General features: G+C 42.2%; 2 protein-coding genes across 3 annotated transcripts in view; one reads left to right on the top strand and one right to left on the bottom strand.

The window, feature by feature from the left end:
* The first annotated feature begins 324 nt into the window (after positions 1-324).
* Positions 325-2,333, top strand: ndr1 (nodal-related 1). The gene is made up of 3 exons (XM_060935046.1): positions 325-568; positions 1,103-1,833; positions 2,181-2,333. The coding sequence occupies exons 1-3, from the start codon at positions 325-327 to the stop codon at positions 2,331-2,333; spliced, it is 1,128 nt and encodes a 375-aa protein (XP_060791029.1).
* A 553-nt stretch (positions 2,334-2,886) lies between these two features.
* eif4ebp1 (eukaryotic translation initiation factor 4E binding protein 1) overlaps positions 2,887-20,297 on the bottom strand; it is a 31,751-nt gene continuing 14,340 nt past the window's right edge. Inside the window, exons 2-3 of one of the 2 annotated variants that reach the window (XM_060935043.1) lie at positions 16,972-17,163; positions 2,887-3,534 (exon numbers count right to left, since the gene is read on the bottom strand). In XM_060935043.1, the coding sequence (XP_060791026.1) occupies positions 3,503-3,534; positions 16,972-17,163 (224 nt within the window). In that variant the 3' untranslated portion in view covers positions 2,887-3,502. The remainder of the gene's footprint in view (positions 3,535-16,971; positions 17,164-20,297) is intronic. The other variant, XM_060935045.1, reaches the window with a different exon arrangement.

Genomic DNA, 20,297 nt, shown 5'->3' with positions numbered 1-20,297 from the left:
TAATCCATCAGTATTGTTTTAGCCGCTTTAGAGTGTCAGTGCGTTCACACCTTAGCGCACACTAAAGGCGACTTGGTTTCTGCGCCCGATGACATTGAGGCGGATCACACGCGGCACTTCAAAGGCAGCGCGCGCGCTGACGATCATCAAACGACGCTGCAGTTTCTGTAAGTTTTGAAAGGAGCTTAATTAAGAGGCTCGGCATCAGAGAACCGAAGTCATTACCTCCAAGGAGCGACCGGAGAGCGAGAACAGACCGCGGAGTTGTCTGTCCTCTTTCTTTCTGTGTTTTTATTACCTACCTGTTGGATTATTGCTACTACTATGAAACACTTGGTGTGCGGGATTTTGTGCGTGGCGCTGTGGGTGCGCTCGGTCCCTGCCAGTGCGCGAACCAGCAGGAAGCGCAGATCCGCTACAGGACCATATCCGCTCTACATGATGCACCTTTACCGGACTTTACTGGCCGGTGACAGAAAGACATCAGCGGGCATTTCGAGCGCGGGGATCGGATACGAACAACCATCTCTACACCACTCCGACTCGGTGCTCAGCCTCGTCGCCAAAAGTGAGTATTTATATTAATATATTCGAGAGTTTGCAACCACAGTGACATTTGACAGACTTTGCAAGGGAAACATAATTTAGGTTCACAGCATTGTGTTTTGAGTTATGAAGTTAGTATTTTAATCTGATAAACATTAGGACAAATAAACTATATTTTGATTATGATGCAGCGTCAGAGGTAAACGGTTTATTATTATTATTATTATTTTACGCATGGCTTTAGGATATTATTCTGTTCCTGTGAAAACAGAAAAAGGCGCATGTCCATCTGCTAGCTAGAAACTGACTTGTTATTTACCAAGTCCTTTATTATGCTCAGGGTGTGTATTAGCTACAAACTTCACGACGTCTGCTTAAAAGTGGGAATACACAATTAGACAATATGAGTCTGCAGCTTTATTAACTGCGTCTGACTGCAGATGTGTGAAGGCTGTCTTCTGAATTGTTAACCCCCAAACATTTAGAGATCCTTGTGCGTCTGAGGTTGCATTGTTTGTTAACATGTTCTAATGTCGTTTTTTTTTTTTTTTTTAAGATTGCCACCGGGTCGGTGACAAGTGGGCCGTCACGTTTGACATGTCCTCCATCTCGGCGAGTGACGATGTGCAGCACTCAGAGCTGCGCCTGCGCCTCCCGAACTACTCTGCCTCTGAGAAGCCCGTGGTGGACATCTACCACGCTCCTACAAGCGCTGAGGAGCGTCTTCACCTGGGTCGCATTGATGCCGCATCAAGCACCTCTCTATCCGCACAATCCTCTTGGAAAGTCCTCAATATCACCCAGCTGCTGAAGTACTGGTTGCACCAGGGGGGTCTGCCTCCTACTCAGGTTCGTTGGGATGAAGAAGCACTCCAGGACCTTGAGCATCCCATCCAGCATCAGGCAGCCAACAGCGTCATGATGGTGGTTTACTCCAAGCAGATGAGGACAGAAGCATCTACTCTGATCCACACAGCTGAGCACTCCAAATATGTGACTCAGGATTGGGAGTTGTCTGAGCCCGTGGCCCGGAGACACAAACGTAACCACTGGACACCCAAGAGGGTGAGCGAGGCGACAGGGGGCAGTACAATTCTAACACACTCACAAGTTGAGGGTGAAAAGAAGACCCTCTGCAGGAAGGTAGACATGTGGGTGGACTTTGACCAGATTGGCTGGAGCGAGTGGATTATTTATCCAAAGAGATACAATGCATACCGCTGCAAAGGTGACTGCCCTACACCGGTGGATGAGTCGTTCACTCCGACAAATCATGCATACATGCAGGTAAGGAGAGACAAATGAACACATTTATGCCTTATGTCCAAAATGGTGCCCTACTCCCTTTCCCCCTTTGGACACAGGTTTCAAAACCTGGTTCTGGAGAATCACCGTTCCTGCATATTTTAGTGTTTTCCCTGTTCCCAATGTTCCTATCAGATTCATCCATTCACCTTAACAGCTCTTCCTGAGTCAACGTGTGAGTTAGTGCAGGGCAAACATTAAAATGGGCCCGAGGCTGAATTCCTCCCCCATATGAATTATAGATTTGTCATTAATGTTTTTATAACTATCTTCAATATCAACCTTATCTCTTCTTGCTGTTGATGTTAACCATCATCTCTTTATTACAGAGCCTACTGAAGCTACACCAACCAGACCGTGTCCCATGTCCATCCTGCGTACCTACACACTTGGCTCCTCTCTCCATGCTCTACTATGAGAATGGGAAGATGATGATGAGACATCACGAAGGCATGGTGGCAGAGGCATGCAGCTGCCACTGATCAGACTCTCAAACACCGAGCCAAATTTACTTCAGCACTTATGGCATCTTTACATGCCCATCCCCATCAAACAATGAGAGAGTGCCAGAAAACTTTAGCACTAAGCAAAGAGACAATGTAAAAATGTGGATAATGCAAAAATACTTTTGCTCACCATCATTCAGGAAACATAACCCTTTCATACAACAGTGAGGGATGATTTGTTCCTTTTAAACAACTCGTTGAAGTGAATAAATTCTCAAGGATGCATGAACTGTTTTTCAAAGATGGACATTTAATACTGTAACAGGGTTTAAGATTTGCCATTGTGACTGGTTAATGTGACCGTTATTGAAATCACTCCAACAGTGAGTTCCAAAGAACCAAATGACTACACTGTTCTACTTAGAATGAACTGCTCCCTATGAGTTAGATACTCAGCAACTGGATATTTCCTCCAGTGCCTCTCTTTTCATGTTTATAAACTGTTTGTACATATGAGATGTGACAAATGTCATGAAAAATTTTAATGCATATTTAGTAAACCATGATTCTTTTTCAAATGTTGCTTTTATTGTGAGAGTCATCACATCATAAAACACCAAAGCAAAAAGATGAATGAATTCTCAGATTTCTTTAAACTGTTCATTCATTACATTTTTCCATGTTTTGATTAAATCACATGGGAGGATTTATTACTCATTTGTATGAGATTTAAACAGCATAACCAAAACGATAAAAAAGGTGAAAAGGCATTTAGATGAAAAAGAAAAATTCTTACATTTTCATTATAAAAAAGCAAACACTGTCACAGGAAGTTTGGGGAAATATTTTATCTGAGAACACCTTCACTCCAAGATGAGGTACAAAAATCAATAGAATGAACCAATGCTCCTCCCAGTGGTCATGTTAGCAAACTACACAGCAGTAGCAAAAAATGTTGGATTTCACACATCTTGAGCAGGTGCTTGTGCAGGAGCACTGGCAGTAACTCAAGTGCATTTTGGCACAGCAGTGTGCGCTGGTGTTGAGACTTGATGGCAAATGTCTTGTGCATGTCTAGAATGACAGCAGCGATACAGAAATAATGGGGAGGAAAACAACTCTAGATAATGAAAGAAGGTAGATGACAGGAGAAATCTTGTTTCATTCATCCTTATAGGTCTGTCATCACCATAATGTTGATGTTATTAGATGTCCATTACAAACTGGGCGTCTTCACCTGGATAGAACAGACATAATAAATCTACATTATATTGTGCATTACACATGTTAGCAGAGCTAATATAAAAGCAATCACTGTAACCTTATATCGTTTTCCATCAACAAAGCTGATGCTAGTTCGGTTCTTCTGTCAACACCACTATATCAGATATGAGCATATTCCACTCTCAGAACTCACAGCTGCAAAACAGTTTTATATTGAGGCATGCTTTCTAATACTTTACATTAATGGCATTTAGCAGACATGTGCGACGTACAACATACCCAGAGCAGCTGGGGGTCAGCTGCCTTACTCAAGGGCCCTTCAACCATTCCTACTGGTCTAGGGAATCAAACTGGTGACCTTTTGGTCCCAAAGCTGCTTCTCTCACCATCAGGCCATTATCATTTCTATTGTAACGGCTCATTTACAGGGACTTGTATGGAAGACATTTCACAAACAGGTTTTTTTTTTTTTTTAAATGCAAGTGATCGTTGATATGGTTAAGTTTTCTGTAAGGAGATGTTTATTTAACATTTATGGAAGGAGTCTCCAGTGTCGGTGCTTTGTAAGTCAGAGCTGAAGCTGTAACTTGGCTGAAAGTTTTACAAAACAAGGAAGTTTTCAGGACAGACTAGTTTATGCTTTGGGGTTTCTTTAACATTACAGGCTATGGTTTTATGCCTTATGTAATATACAAGTTTATAATCTTATTCATAAGCAACACAAACGAGAGGCTGAGAGGGAATTTATGGCATGTGATAATGGGAACTAATTTTTGCTTTCCCTTCTGTGGACATTCCACAAGGTTAAAGGCTGTTAGATTGCCATACATAGTAAGAGGAATAAAACACTCAGGTACATACTGTTATAGGAAAATAATGAGATTCTGTGTGATAACTCCACATATTTTAATTTTCATATTGTGTCCAAATTCTTACTATATATAAATGATAAAGTTAAATAATTTTTGGTAAAAGCACTTTAGTGACAACTACAAATCTCAGTACTACAACTTACAAAACTGTGATAAGAAACAGGACATAGGGCAAGTATGTACTTTTTTTGTATCTGTATTTCAAAACATCTACAGAGCAATAGAGCAGTCCTCCTTTTTAAGATATGCATGATCAATATTTCACAGGATGGAATTTGAGAGAGAATAATTCAGGACATGTACAGAATTGTGAAAAAGTTTTAATTACCCTTTAAGTAAAAATTTTGTTGTAGATTTGTATTTTTTTAATGTCTACATTAACAAGTCAGTGCAAAAATATTTTTGATTTCCAAACAGTTTTCCAGCACAAAATTAAATGTTACAGAAAAACGTTTTTCATTAAAGAAAGCAGCAGATTATGCAAGAGACTGCTTTTTAGACAGACAGAAAAAAAAAACAAAAAAAACACCACACTCCGCATAATGAAGCCTCCGCATAGAAGACCACAAGCGAGTCACAGAAGGCTACAGATAACTCAAGAGGAAGCAATAGGAGTCGTGACTTGTGCTGCTGTTGTAGTGTAGAACTAGTTACTTTGTAGTTGCATGGCTTCAAACACTACAAACAAGTGCATAAAACTTTAGTCATTCGGCGTGGGTCATTCCATGTCAAATGAATCAAAATTCAAAAGGTTTTCCCACCTCAAATTTTTTTTGATAATTTTTGAACGTGTATGAAGGGCAGCGTGTTAAAAATAGAAAAAAAAATAATTTACCCAGTCATGATTGCATTTTCTAGCAAGTTAGTGCACTTATTATGAAAAAACTACACCACAGCTGTCCACATCTTTAACACCGTACTATTGTGGACCAACTTCTTATGCCCTTCATGTATTTGCATGGCTGTAGATGTTATACATCTTAAAGGAAGGAACATGCAAACTTGACCCAGAATGAAAATGCCAAATTATCCCTTATTTTAGGGGGTCAAAATCCAGGGAGGGACACATAGTACATAGCTGGTATTTTATATCTTTAAAGTAGGTTAATAATAAATAATATATAATTAGGTATGTAATATCTTTGCAGCCCTGTGATGACCTGGCGACTTGTCCAGGGTGTACCCCGCCTTTCGCCCGTAGTCAGCTGGGATAGGCTCCAGCTTGCCTGCGACCCTGTAGAACAGGATAAAGCGGCTAGAGATGATGAGATGAGATATCTTTCCTTCTTAGAAAAATATTGGAATCATTTATGCACAAAAAATGCTAATTTTCTCTTCTGAGCCAACTTTGACCTTGCATAAATTGTTAATTATGATGATCTGGGATCTAAATTTGTCATAATTTATTTTTAGTTTTGCTGACTTCAGCAGCAATGCTGTTCAAATAGCTTAGTCTGGCATCCGTCTGTCCATCCATCTGTTAGCAGGGCATGTTTTGACACCGTAAGAGCTAGGAGGCTCATACAGTATATGGCCTGAATATACCTTGGGTGACCACAACGTAGCTCACCAAAAACTAGGTCACTGTGACCTATTTTACTGACTTTATAGGCCAAAGTTCGTTGTTTTGGGGGCAATTTACATGTATTCCCAATGGGAAGGATTTGGGCCTGTATTTCAGTGGCCTTTTCAAGTTGCATTTACTTTGTGATATGATTTAATAGACTTTGACAAAGACCTTTTGACCCATATGACCTACTTGACCTTGACCTTATTTTCAAGGTCACAGGAGGGTTTTAAATCTTCAAACAATAAAGTCTTTATATGCCCCTTTTCCACCAAAGCAGTTCCAGGGCTGGTTCGGGGCCAGTGCCTAGTTTGGAACCGGGTTTTCTGTTTCCACTGACAAAGAACTGGCTCTGGGGCCAGAAAAACCGGTTCCAGGCTAGCACCAGCTCTCTGCTGGGCCAGAGGAAAGAACCGCTTACGTCAGTGGGGGGGGCGGAGTTGTTAAGACCAACAACAAGACCGCGAAAGATCACCATTTTTAAGTGACAAGAAGCAGCAGCTGTACAAATGCGAAGTCATCCATTATTATTATTAGGGCCCGAGCCCTATGGGCGAAGGCCCTATTGTTCTTGTAAGAGTTCACTATTATTAGGGCCCGAGCCCTATGGGCGAAGGCCCTATTGTTCTTGTAAGAGTTCACTATTATTAGGGCCCGAGCCCTATGGGCGAAGGCCCTATTGTTCTTGTAAGAGTTCACTATTATTATTCTTCCGTCTTCTTCTTCTTCTTCTTCTTCCGTCTTCTTCTTCTTCTTTATTTTTCTCCGCTGTTGGGCCATTTTCGGGGCGCTTGCCATGGGCGAAAACGCACGAAATTTGGCACCAGTTCCGAGAATTGACACCGCTACTCAGAACCAGAAGCCCAAACTTGGCCGGGGCTCAGGGCCTCTATAGCGCCCCCTAAGTCGTTGTGATTTTGGCCTCCCGCATTAAGGTGCCTGGGTGCCATGTAGTTTGTAGTACTGGCATGCCATTTGGTACGCATATGTATCTCACTAAGCCGGTCAAAAATGTAATGCCAATGCATTAGCCACGCCCAACAGGAAGTGAGGTAATTTCACTTTTGTGCGAAATGCATGGCCACGAATACGGCGCAACTCCTCCTAGACCGTTCATAGGAATGTCACCAAAATTGATACACATCATCTACAGACGTGGCTGACAAAAGTTACTAAATACGTTTCACGTAGGATAAACCGTTCAGAAGTTATACGTCAATCAATTTTCGATGCAAAATTTTACATGCTTAAAAATTCATAACAAATCTTCTGATTGCTCAAAACTGCTCATACTTCACACGCACATCACTCATTGGGCTTCTGATATGTTACCCAATTTCTGTGATATTTCGCCACTGGGGGCGCTATTTTTGGGCAAAAATTCCAATCTTTCCTCAAATTTGGTCAAACTTCACGGCCACCCTCTTACTACCTCCCATGTCATGTATACCACGTTTTGGAAATTTTCGTCCATGGGGGGTGCTGTTTTTGGCCGACGCAATTGCTCCAAAACGGGTTTTTGGTAAATAATTCCATAATGCTTTTCCTTCACACCACTACCTTGTGATAGTACGTTGCTGTTGTAGACACTTATTTTTCCAACTCATAATCGCTCATGTACAGCATAGCGCCACCTACTGACATGGGAAAAACCAAAAAATTTTTTCTTCAAAAATCTATATCTCATCTTCTATTTACTCAATTGTCATCAAACTTCATGCGCAAACTCTTCATAGCTCACCTGACGTCTACGCCAAATTTTGTGCACTTTCGCCCCTGGGGGTGCTGGTTATGGCAAAAATGATTTTGCAGCTTCTGATTTGTCAAACTTGCGAAGCAAACTCTTTACAAGACCCTTATTGGGGCGCTTGCCATGGTCGACAACGCACGAAACTTGGCTCCTTTTCCTTAGTCTGCCACCGCTTCTGAGAACCAGAAGCCCAGATCCAGGCGGGCCTCAGGGCCTCTATAGCGCCCCCTAACTCGTTGTGATTTTGGCCTCCCGCATTAAAGTGCCTGGTTGCCATGTAGTTTGTAGTAGTGGCATGCCATTTGGTACGCATATGTATCTCACTAAGCCGGACAAAAATGTAATGCCAATGCAGTAGCCACGCCCAACAGGAAGTGAGGTAATTTCACTTTTGTGCGAAATGCATGGCCACGAAGACGGCGCAACTCCTCCTAGACCGTTCATAGGAATGTCACCAAAATTGATACACATCATCTACAGACATGGCTGACAAAAGTTACAAAATAGGTTTCACATAGCATAAACCGTTCAGAAGTTATACGTCAATCAATTTTCAATGCTACATTTTACATGCTTAAAAATTCATAACAAATCTTCTACTTGCTCAAAACTGCTCATACTTCACAAGCAGATCACTCATTGGGCTTCTGACATGTTACCCAATTTCTGTGATATTTCGCCACTGGGGGCGCTATTTTTGGGCAAAAATTCCAGTCTTTCCTCAAATTTGGTCAAACTTCACGGCCACCCTCTTACTACCTCCCATGTCATGTATACCAGATTTTGGGAATTTTCGTCCATGGGGGGCGCTGTTTTTGGCCGACGCAATTGCTCCAAAACGGGTTTTTGGTCAATAATTCCATAATGCTTTTCCTTCACACCACTACCTTGTGATAGTGCGTTGCTGTTGTAGACACTTATTTTTCCAACTCATAATCGCTCATGTACAGCATAGCGCCACCTTCTGACATGGGAAAAACCAAAAATTTTATTCTTCAAAAATCTATATCTCATCTTCTATTTACTCAATTGTCATCAAACTTCATACGCAAACTCTTCATAGCTCACCTGACATGTACGCCTAATTTTGCGCACTTTCGCCCCTGGGGGTGCTGGTTATGGCAGAAATGATATTGCAGCTTCTGATTTGTCAAACTTGGCAAGCAAACTCTTTACAAGACCCTTATTAGGGTGCTATTATTATTACGGCCCAAGCACCGTACAGTGCGAGACCCTATCGTTGCCATGTGTCCAATTCTGTTCTTTGTCGCCATTGCGGGAGTAATGTCTCTTGCCGAAGAAGCTGTGGAAGGTATTTCGCGGGGACGCATGCCCCCGCCCCCCTTGGCCGCTGGCGCGAGGGCCCGTCGAGGCCGCTTGCGGCTTTAATTAGGGCCCGAGCCCTATGGGCGAAGGCCCTATTGTTCTTGTAAGAGTTCACTATTATTATTCTTCCGTCTTCTTCTTCTTCTTTATTTTTCTCCGCTGTTGGGCCATTTTCGGGGCGCTTGCCATGGGCGAAAACGCATGAAATTTGGCTCCTTTTTCTTAGACTGCCACCGCTACTGAGAACCAGAAGCCCAGATCCAGGCGGGCCTCAGGGCCTCTATAGCGCCCCCTAACTCGTTGTGATTTTGGCCTCCCGCATTAAGGTGCCTGGTTGCCTTGTAGTTTGTAGTAGTGGCATGCAATTTGGTACGCATATGTATCTCACTAAGCCGGACAAAAATGTAATGCCAATGCATTAGCCACGCCCAACAGGAAGTGAGGTAATTTCACTTTTGTGCGAAATGCATGGCCACGAAGACGGCGCAACTCCTCCTAGACCGTTCATAGGAATGTCACCAAAATTGATACACATCATCTACAGACATGGCTGACAAAAGTTACAAAATAGGTTTCACATAGCATAAACCGTTCAGAAGTTATACGTCAATCAATTTTCAATGCTACATTTTACATGCTTAAAAATTCATAACAAATCTTCTACTTGCTCAAAACTGCTCATACTTCACAAGCAGATCACTCATTGGGCTTCTGACATGTTACCCAATTTCTGTGATATTTCGCCACTGGGGGCGCTATTTTTGGGCAAAAATTCCAGTCTTTCCTCAAATTTGGTCAAACTTCACGGCCACCCTCTTACTACCTCCCATGTCATGTATACCAGATTTTGGGAATTTTCGTCCATGGGGGGCGCTGTTTTTGGCCGACGCAATTGCTCCAAAACGGGTTTTTGGTCAATAATTCCATAATGCTTTTCCTTCACACCACTACCTTGTGATAGTGCGTTGCTGTTGTAGACACTTATTTTTCCAACTCATAATCGCTCATGTACAGCATAGCGCCACCTTCTGACATGGGAAAAACCAAAAATTTTATTCTTCAAAAATCTATATCTCATCTTCTATTTACTCAATTGTCATCAAACTTCATACGCAAACTCTTCATAGCTCACCTGACATGTACGCCTAATTTTGCGCACTTTCGCCCCTGGGGGTGCTGGTTATGGCAGAAATGATATTGCAGCTTCTGATTTGTCAAACTTGGCAAGCAAACTCTTTACAAGACCCTTATTAGGGTGCTATTATTATTACGGCCCAAGCACCGTACAGTGCGAGACCCTATCGTTGCCATGTGTCCAATTCTGTTCTTTGTCGCCATTGCGGGAGTAATGTCTCTTGCCGAAGAAGCTGTGGAAGGTATTTCGCGGGGACGCATGCCCCCGCCCCCCTTGGCCGCTGGCGCGAGGGCCCGTCGAGGCCGCTTGCGGCTTTAATTAGGGCCCGAGCCCTATGGGCGAAGGCCCTATTGTTCTTGTAAGAGTTCACTATTATTATTCTTCCGTCTTCTTCTTCTTCTTTATTTTTCTCCGCTGTTGGGCCATTTTCGGGGCGCTTGCCATGGGCGAAAACGCATGAAATTTGGCTCCTTTTTCTTAGACTGCCACCGCTACTGAGAACCAGAAGCCCAGATCCAGGCGGGCCTCAGGGCCTCTATAGCGCCCCCTAACTCGTTGTGATTTTGGCCTCCCGCATTAAGGTGCCTGGTTGCCTTGTAGTTTGTAGTAGTGGCATGCAATTTGGTACGCATATGTATCTCACTAAGCCGGACAAAAATGTAATGCCAATGCATTAGCCACGCCCAACAGGAAGTGAGGTAATTTCACTTTTGTGCAAAATGCATGGCCACGAAGACGGCGCAACTCCTCCTAGACCGTTCATAGGAATGTCACCAAAATTGATACACATCATCTACAGACATGGCTGACAAAAGTTACTAAATACGTTTCACGTTGGATAAACCGTTCAGAAGTTATACGTCAATCAATTTTCAATGCAAAATTTTACATGCTTAAAAATTCATAACAAATCTTCTAATTGCTCAAAACTGCTCATACTTCGCACGCACATCACTCATTGGGCTTCTGACATGTTACCCAATTTCTGTGATATTTCGCCACTGGGGGCGCTATTTTGGGGCAAAAAATCCAATCTTTCCTCAAATTTGGTCAAACTTCACGGCCACCCTCTTACTACCTCCCATGTCATGTACACCACATTTTGGGAATTTTCGTCCATGGGGGGGTGCTGTTTTTGGCCGACGCAATTGCTCCAAAACGGGTTTTTGGTAAATATTTCCATAATGCTTTTCCTTCACACCACTACCTTGTGATAGTGCGTTGCTGTTGTAGACACTTATTTTTCCAACTCATAATCGCTCATGTACAGCATAGCGCCACCTACTGACATGGGAAAAAACAAAATTTATTCTTCAAAAATCTATATCTCATCTTCTATTTACTCAATTGTCATCAAACTTCATACGCAAACTCTTCATAGCTCACCTGACATGTACGCCAAATTTTGTGCACTTTCGCCCCTGGGGGTGCTGGTTATGGCAGAAATGATATTGCAGCTTCTGATTTGTCAAACTTGGCAAGCAAACTCTTTACAAGACCCTTATTGGGGCGCTTGCCATGGTCGACAACGCACGAAATTTGGCTCCTTTTTCTTAGACTGCCACCGCTACTGAGAACCAGAAGCCCAGATCCAGGCGGGCCTCAGGGCCTCTATAGCGCCCCCTAACTCGTTGTGATTTTGGCCTCCCGCATTAAGGTGCCTGGTTGCCATGTAGTTTGTAGTAGTGGCATGCCATTTGGTACGCATATGTATCTCCCTAAGCTGGACAAAAATGTAATGCCAATGCATTAGCCACGCCCAATAGGAAGTGAGGTAATTTCACTTTTGTGCGAAATGCATGGCCACGAAGACGGCGCAACTCCTCCTAGACCGTTCATAGGAATGTCACCAAAATTAATACACGTCATCTAGAGACATGGCTGACAAAAGTTACTAAATAGGTTTCACGTAGGATAACCCGTTCAGAAGTTATACGTCAATCAATTTTCGATGCAAAATTTTACATGCTTAAAAATTCATAACAAATCTTCTGATTGCTCAAAACTGCTCATACTTCACACGCAAATCACTCATTGGGCTTCTGACATGTTACCCAATTTCTGTGATATTTCGCCACTGGGGGCGATATTTTTGGGCAAAAATTCCAATCTTTCCTCAAATTTGGTCAAACTTCACGGCCACCCTCTTGCTACCTCCCATGTCATGTATACCACGTTTTGGAAATTTTCGTCCATGGGGGGGCGCTGTTTTTGGCCGACGCAATTGCTCCAAAACGGGTTTTTGGTAAATAATTCCATAATGCTTTTTCTTCACACCACTACCTTGTGATAGTACGTTGCTGTTGTAGACACTTATTTTTCCAACTCATCATCGCTCATGTACAGCATAGCGCCACCTACTGACATGGGAAAAACCAAAAAATTTATTCTTCAAAAATCTATATCTCATCTTCTATTTACTCAATTGTCATCAAACTTCATACGCAAACTCTTCAAAGCTCACCTGACATATATGCCAAATTTTGTGCTCTTTCGCCACTGGGGGCGCTATTTTTGGGCAAAAAATCCAATCTTTCCTCAAATTTGGTCAAACTTCACGGCCACCCTCTTACTACCTCCCCTGTCATGTACACCACATTTTGGGAATTTTCGTCCATGGGGGGCGCTGTTTTTGGCCGACGCAATTGCTCCAAAACGGGTTTTTGGTAAATAATTCCATAATGCTTTTCCTTCACACCACTACCTTGTGATAGTGCATTGCTGTTGTAGACACTTATTTTTCCAACTCATAATCGCTCATGTACAGCATAGCGCCACCTACTGACATGGGAAAAACCAAAAAATTTATTCTTCAAAAATCTATATCTCATCTTCTCTTTACTCAATTGTCATCAAACTTCATAGGCAAACTCTTCAGAGCTCACCTGACATGTACGCCAAATTTTGTGCACTTTCGCCCCTGGGGGTGCTGGTTATGGTGGAAATGATATTGCAGCTTCTGATTTGTCAAACTTGGCAAGCAAACTCTTTACAAGACCCTTATTGGGGTGCTTGCCATGGTCGACAACGCACTAAATTTGGCTCCTTTTTCTTAGACTGCCACTGCTACTGAGAACCAGAAGCCCAGATCCAGGCGGGCCTCAGGGCCTCTATAGCGCCCCCTAAGTCGTTGTGATTTTGGCCTCCCGCATTAAGGTGCCTGGTTGCCATGTAGTTTGTAGTAGTGGCATGCCTTTTGGTACGCATATGTATCTCAATAAGCCGGACAAAAATGTAATGCCAATGCATTAGCCACGCCCAATAGGAAGTGAGGTAATTTCACTTTTGTGCGAAATGCATGGCCACGAAGACGGCGCAACTCCTCCTAGACCGTTCATAGGAATGTCACCACAATTGATACACATCATCTACAGACATGGCTGACAAAAGTTACTAAATACGTTTAACGTAGGATAAACCGTTCAGAAGTTATACGTTAATCAATTTTCGATGCAAAATTTCACATGCTTAAAAATTCATAACAAATCTTCTGATTGCTCAAAACGGCTCATACTTCACACGCAAATCACGCATTGGGCTTCTGACATGTTACCCAATTTCTGTTATATTTCGCCACTGGGGGCGCTATTTTTGGGCAAAAAATCCAATCTTTCCTCAAATTTGGTCAAACTTCACGGCCACCCTCTTACTACCTCCCATGTCATGTATACCACATTTTGGGAATTTTCGTCCATGGGGGGCGCTGTTTTTGGCCGACGCAATTGCTCCAAAACGGGTTTTTGGTAAATAATTCCATAATGCTTTTCCTTCACACCACAACCTTGTGATTGTACGTTGCTGTTGTAGACACTTATTTTTCCAACTCATAATCGCTCATGTACAGCATAGCGCCACCTACTGACATGGGAAAAACCAAAAAATGTATTCTTCAAAAATCTATATCTCATCTTCTATTTACTCAATTGTCATCAAACTTCATACGCAAACTCTTCATAGCTCACCTGACACATACGCCAAATTTTGTGCACTTTCGCCACTGGGGGCGCTATTTTTGGGCAAAAAATCCAATCTTTCCTCAAATTTGGTCAAACTTCACAGCCACCCTCTTCCTTCCTCCCATGTCATGTATACCACATTTTGGGAATTTATGTAGCGACATAACTGATGTATACAACGACGTAATGACGTATACAGCGACGTAATGACGTGGCTTCCCTTAGCACCGCAAGCTATGGAAAAGCAAACTGGTTCTCAGCTGGCTTGCAAGTTGAACGAGTTGTGAACCAGCACCGGCCCCGAACCAGCCCTGGAACTGATTTGGTGGAAAAGGGGTAATAGTGGCTTCTAGGTTGAAATAAAGCATGTAGTCATGGCAAATCACCATGCGATGGCATTGGGGGTACCATAAAAAGGTTTGCTGCTCAGGCAAGCCTCCAAGCTAAAACAAGTAACCATATTCTGTCACCTATTGCGCTCTATGAATGGGCTGTCAGGGAAATCCAAGGTACCAAGTTCTTGTACGTCTCTAAGGAAGATGTGGCAGAAGCATCACAGGCCCAAGAAGAACGGTACGCAAAGAAGGTGCCTGGCATTAGAAGCCATCACAGCTTCATACCCTGATGGGCCTAACCTGAGAATGTACAGGATCTCTGCAGATATTTCCATGACAAGTGGGACTCTAGCACATTCTACTGCACATCATGATATCCAAGAATACAAGCTTGGTGCGTGTGTGGCAGCCGTCTATGACCAGGTCTGGTATATAGGAAGTGTGCTAGAGGTAGACGAAGACGAGGATGATCTACTCATCACTTTCATGAGGCAAACACAGAATCCTTGCACGTACAAATGGCCCGGGCAGAAGGACAAGTGCTGGGTTCCTGTGGGCCATGTGCTGTGCTCGCTGCCACTTCCCAGTACAACTACAGGCAGACAGTACAAGTTCCAACAGATGGACATTGACGAAATCAGAGACAGTTTTAAAGTTGTTCACAAGTGTGCATGGATGAACTCTTAGAAAACACTACCAGTGTATAGCTTGGCATTAATAATATATAATGTGACTTGTTTTGAACATTACCTAGTTTTTTGGAAATTATCATATTTTGCTGAGATAATTAATACATGTTGATCAATGATCTGGCTTGTACTGAATTTATCTTTGATAGCTAGATATGTCTGACTTGAAGTATGGCTAAACTATTCGTTAATAAACATTTGTGTTAAACAAAGCAATAGTGTTCCCTTTTTTTAGAGGATTTCTAGCAGTTTGTTAATGTCAGACCCCAGGTCCAATTGTCTTGTAACTTCAAAAGGGAGAGTATTACATCTTCCATTTTTTCACATGTATTACCAAGGCACATATTTTCAAGCATAAAAAAAACTGAAATTGCTATAACGTGTTCCTTTTGAGAAAAGTATGTATCCAATTATGACAAAAATAGCACTTTTCATTCTGGGTCCAACTTCAGGGGTTAATAAGTCAGTGAATATAGCCACTGGGGCCTCGAGCTTGTTTAATATGCTTAAGAAGTTTACTGACAGTGTACATTAAAAATTTTAGGTCTCAATCATCACTAAGCTAAGAGTAATGAAGAAATCAAAATCGTAAAAATACACTAACGAATTTTCGTTTGGTGATTTTTGCTTTTTCTATACCGCCTGAGGGCTAAACTGGACAAAATATGTAGACAATGATGGTTAAAATCAGGAGAGGACCAGCTTTTCTGATAATAGAATCCATGTCATAGACCTAACACTTCTGCAAGTACTTTTTCTAGATGCACAAAGTTGCTCCAGAATTGAAGCATTCAAGAAGGAGATGACCCCTACTTCAAAAACAAGGCTGAATCTCAACAGTTAGCAATAATTAAGCTTAAATACTTGGCCTTAGTACTACCAAGGCATGCTATTTGCAGTGTGCAAAGTTTAAGCAAAATCAAAAATTTGAAGTGGGAGGCTCTGGTTGAGAAGACATAGAATGACCCACGTGCTCTTTGTCACATGTACACTCAAGCACAGACTTAAGCACACAGTGAAATTTAACCCATCTGAAGCAATGGACACATGCATACCCAGAGCAATGAGCAACTATGCTACAGCGCCCAGGGAGCAGTTGTGGGTTAGGTGCCCTTGCTCAAGGGCACTTCAGCCCAACCTCAGGCCATGGCTGCCCCATGTTAACCTAACCGCATGTCTGAACTGTGGGGAAACCGGAGCACACGGAGGAAAAACCACGCCAACACAGGGAGAACATGCAAACTCTGTACAGAAAGACCCCTGTCGGCTGCTGGGCTCAAACCCAGAACCTTCTTGCTGTGAGGCAACAGTGCTAACCACTACACCACCATGCCACCAAAGGGGCATAAAATAAATCCCTCTTGGTGGACGGATTGGCTTTTGTGGCACACAGCTTGGGATGATTTCAGGACTATCCATGTTCACTCATTGTGGTTAAACTAGTTGACAATTTGGGCTGTTTTGGCACAGTTCAAGTCTTTGTGGTCGCATGGCTTAGAACACTGCATGGCTGGCGCCTGTGGTAGCTGCATACATATTGCTCTTGGTGGAAGGAGTGACTTTAACATTGGCCTGTTTCCAGCAGTGTTCATGTTCACTTTAAAAGTTAACATCCCCCCCCCAGTTTTCAGCCAGAACAATTTCATGTTGATCAAAATACTCTCATCTGTTCCAGATTTCCACGTAACATGCAAAAAGATCTGATTCTGCTGTAACATGTTTCCTGATCTGATCTTTCAGATCAAAGCTATCCTAAAACTACTGTATCTAATGTATTACTGGGTCTTTTATAAAGTGCAAGTTGAGAGGACAACACGCACCTGTGGCCTTGTCATTGGGAGGGATGCTGTTGTTGCTGACACTCTCTTGAGGGTGAGTTTTGTTATTGGTGACAGTGTTTGTAGGAGGGCTGGTCACTCCAGGGATGTCAGGCAGGCAGCTGGGGGGCGTATGGGCCAACGGGGAGCTGCGACAGTCCAGCAAGAACTTCCTGTCATAGATGATTCGGGTTCCTGCAGGGCCAAATCAAGAGCTGAAATCAGTTCTGTGGGTCACTGAACCTTTTATTGCAGTTTCCCCACTACTGTCATTTAAATAATGACTAAATTTAAATAAAAGTGCTCTATTGATGTGTATACCTCTATTGTAGGTATACACCTACAAATCCCTTAACCTTTGTACTGTATGTAATGACTGATTTTCCACTCTCATATCAGAATGGAACTGAGTGTTTGATTAAAGCAGAGTACATTTGTTTAGTGATGTTATTACCATGAGCCTGTAAGTTCCTATAAGTAGAAAGTTGTCTTACTGTGGATATGAGACGGTGTTAATATCAACTGTAACAAATATGTTCTGTGCTACACTTGACTAGAGCAATCCAGATCAGCCTTTCCCAGTTATGGCCCTTTTCTACTGCACGGTACCGGCTTGACTTGACTCATTTTGGTATCAGTAGTTCATTTTCCACTACAGCTGGTCATCATAGTGATGCTGCATGAAACTGATGTAATAACACTTCAACATGACACACACACACACACACACACACACACACACACACACCTTTTATTAAATGTTACTACTACTACTACTACTCACGCGCGTGTATACATGCGCAATGGTGTTACATCAAAGTAGCAGCAATTTGTCACATTTCCAACATTTTGTTAAACAAACAGGCATTTAATAAAAAAAAAAAAAAAGGAAAAAAAAAAAAAAAAAAAAGGGCCGCCTCATCCAAACTGTCAGGACACAGGTACAGGTTTTTCCAATCAGGAAACCCGGGTCCATGTCCCCCCGGCATATTTTATTTAAGGAAAGTTTTGCTGCCGGTAACTCATTTAAAATTAGTCACCCTGGACTAATACACTGTTGGGGGGGGGGGGGGGGGGGGGGGTTTAAAAAAACAAAAACAAACAAAAAAAACCCTAGATAGAACTCGACGCCAACGGCGTCAATGGGGATGCCTCCGCCTGGTAGACTACATGCCTTATTAAGTTGTGATTTGGGGATGGACATTTGACCTCACAGTAATCGTGACCTGGTGAAATTACTTGCATCAGCCTTGGAGACATTGTGTTCACAAGGTTTTCGGACAGACATTTGACTTCACAGTGACCTTGACCTTAGACCTTTTGATCTCAAAATCTAATCAGTTTATCTTTGTCCCCAAATGCACAAATGGTGAAAGTCTGGCGAAATTCCTCTCATTCGCCTTGGAGATATTGTGTTCACATGGTTTTTGGACAGACATTTGACCTCACAGCAACCTTGACCTTTTGATCTCAAAATCCAATCAGTTCATGTTTGTCCCAAAGCGCACAAATGGTGAAAGTTTAGTGAAATTCCTTTCATTAGCCTTTGAGATATCGCGTTCACAAGGTTTCGGGACGGACACACGGACAACCCGAAAACATAATGCCTCCTGCACCTTACGGTGGCGGAGGCATAAAAATAGTTTTGGGTAATGTTATGGATTGACTGAGGTTTTGTAATAAATAACTGACTGAAACATGATTCAGTCTATATTACTAACCGTTAGTCTTCAATGGTTTCTTATGAAGGCAGGAGGCCTTGGTCTGTGGCTTGCTTTAATATGCTTCCTGACTATAGAGATCAAAAGCGGAGTCCACGTACACTCATCAGTTTTGCCAACCGAGAGCTAAGGCCCGGTCCCACAATACTAATAACTACAACTATAAATAAAATCATGTGCAATTTATGTGATTGGTGGTCATACCAGACCGATAACTATACCTACAGCCCAGGCCTGGGCTTAATCGGCATCGGTGAGATTGTTTCTGAAGCGATTCTTCCAGGCCTGAACCTGATTCAATAAAATGTCTAACCAAATCAGGTAGTTGTTTACATGTGACGTTATCGGAGCACATGCTATTTTTTCACCAGGCATGTTTGTATCCTTGTTGTATAATGAAGTCACGGAATACAGATTCATAGAAAATAAAATATAATACAAAAGCACATTTTATTCATAGATGTGATTTTCTGTGAAATATCAACAGGAAATTAAAGTAAACATAAATGCAGGCAAGATATTTTAATTATGAACTTTGGCAGACATTTGTTTTAGACTTCTTAAATTTATCTTTAAATCTGTGAAGAATCATCCGTATGAAATCCGTAATATACTGAAACGTCTGTGACCAATCCCCAAATTCCTAACATCTGTGATACAGCCATATTAAAATCCATAACCACTCCGTATTTTGTATCCTTTATTATATTATTGTAACCTGTGACCTATTCGTATTTTGTCAACCACCAGTGCATGGGTTGTTTTGAAGTCCAAGCTGTACAGTAGGACCCAGAATAAATGTGCTACTACTTGGAAAAAAAATTCCATGACTATTCCTAAGTCGCATGCATTTATTTACCCGAGTAGCAAGACCAACCAATATTATAGTCAGGATTACAGTTGTGGTGTGACTGCTCCAGACTGGAACTAAATTCAGGTATAGTCATAGCTGTAGTTTTAGGTATAGTTAGTTATCGATGTTGTGGGACCAGGCCCTTAGGCAAAATATTATACAGGCTGGCTAATTTTAAGTCAGTTACCTGCAGCAAAATTTTCTCCAAATAAAACATGCTGAGCAAGGCAAATGAACCTATGCTCTCCAATTCTTCGTTTGCACATGACATCATAGCTAATTATGCATGAGGCTTTGAACCAGAAGTGGGCCATGTTGGAGGATATACACAAACTCATGCGGCACGCATTGACTATAGAAGATATGCTCAAGAGATTGCTACGCTCAAGAATTCCTTTTGTTTCTTCACTTTGCCTACTCTTTGTGCTGTAATTGGATGCGGGCACAACTCTATTCGAGACAAGGGGACTTAAAAGTTCTTTATTTATAATTGCTGTAATTCTAATCGAGGAGAAAAAACGAGAGAGTTGTCCACGGAGCGTAGACATCAATGGCTGTCTAACAAACCGGGCTGATCTAAACGATGAAAAAGCAAAAACCACACGAGTCTGCAGTGAACATTTTATCAATGGTAAGTGCTACAAATTAGTTATTAATAAAAGATAGCAATATATAAGAAATATTGGATCATTTAATAGCCTGGTCATGCAGAAACTCGCCACTCAAACGTGACAAAGCTGTGACCATCGAGTGTG

Source organism: Neoarius graeffei, chromosome 12 (genome assembly GCF_027579695.1).
Source record: "Neoarius graeffei isolate fNeoGra1 chromosome 12, fNeoGra1.pri, whole genome shotgun sequence".
Classification (NCBI taxonomy): Eukaryota; Metazoa; Chordata; class Actinopteri; order Siluriformes; family Ariidae; genus Neoarius; species Neoarius graeffei.
This window is presented reverse-complemented; position numbering and strand designations above follow the sequence as displayed.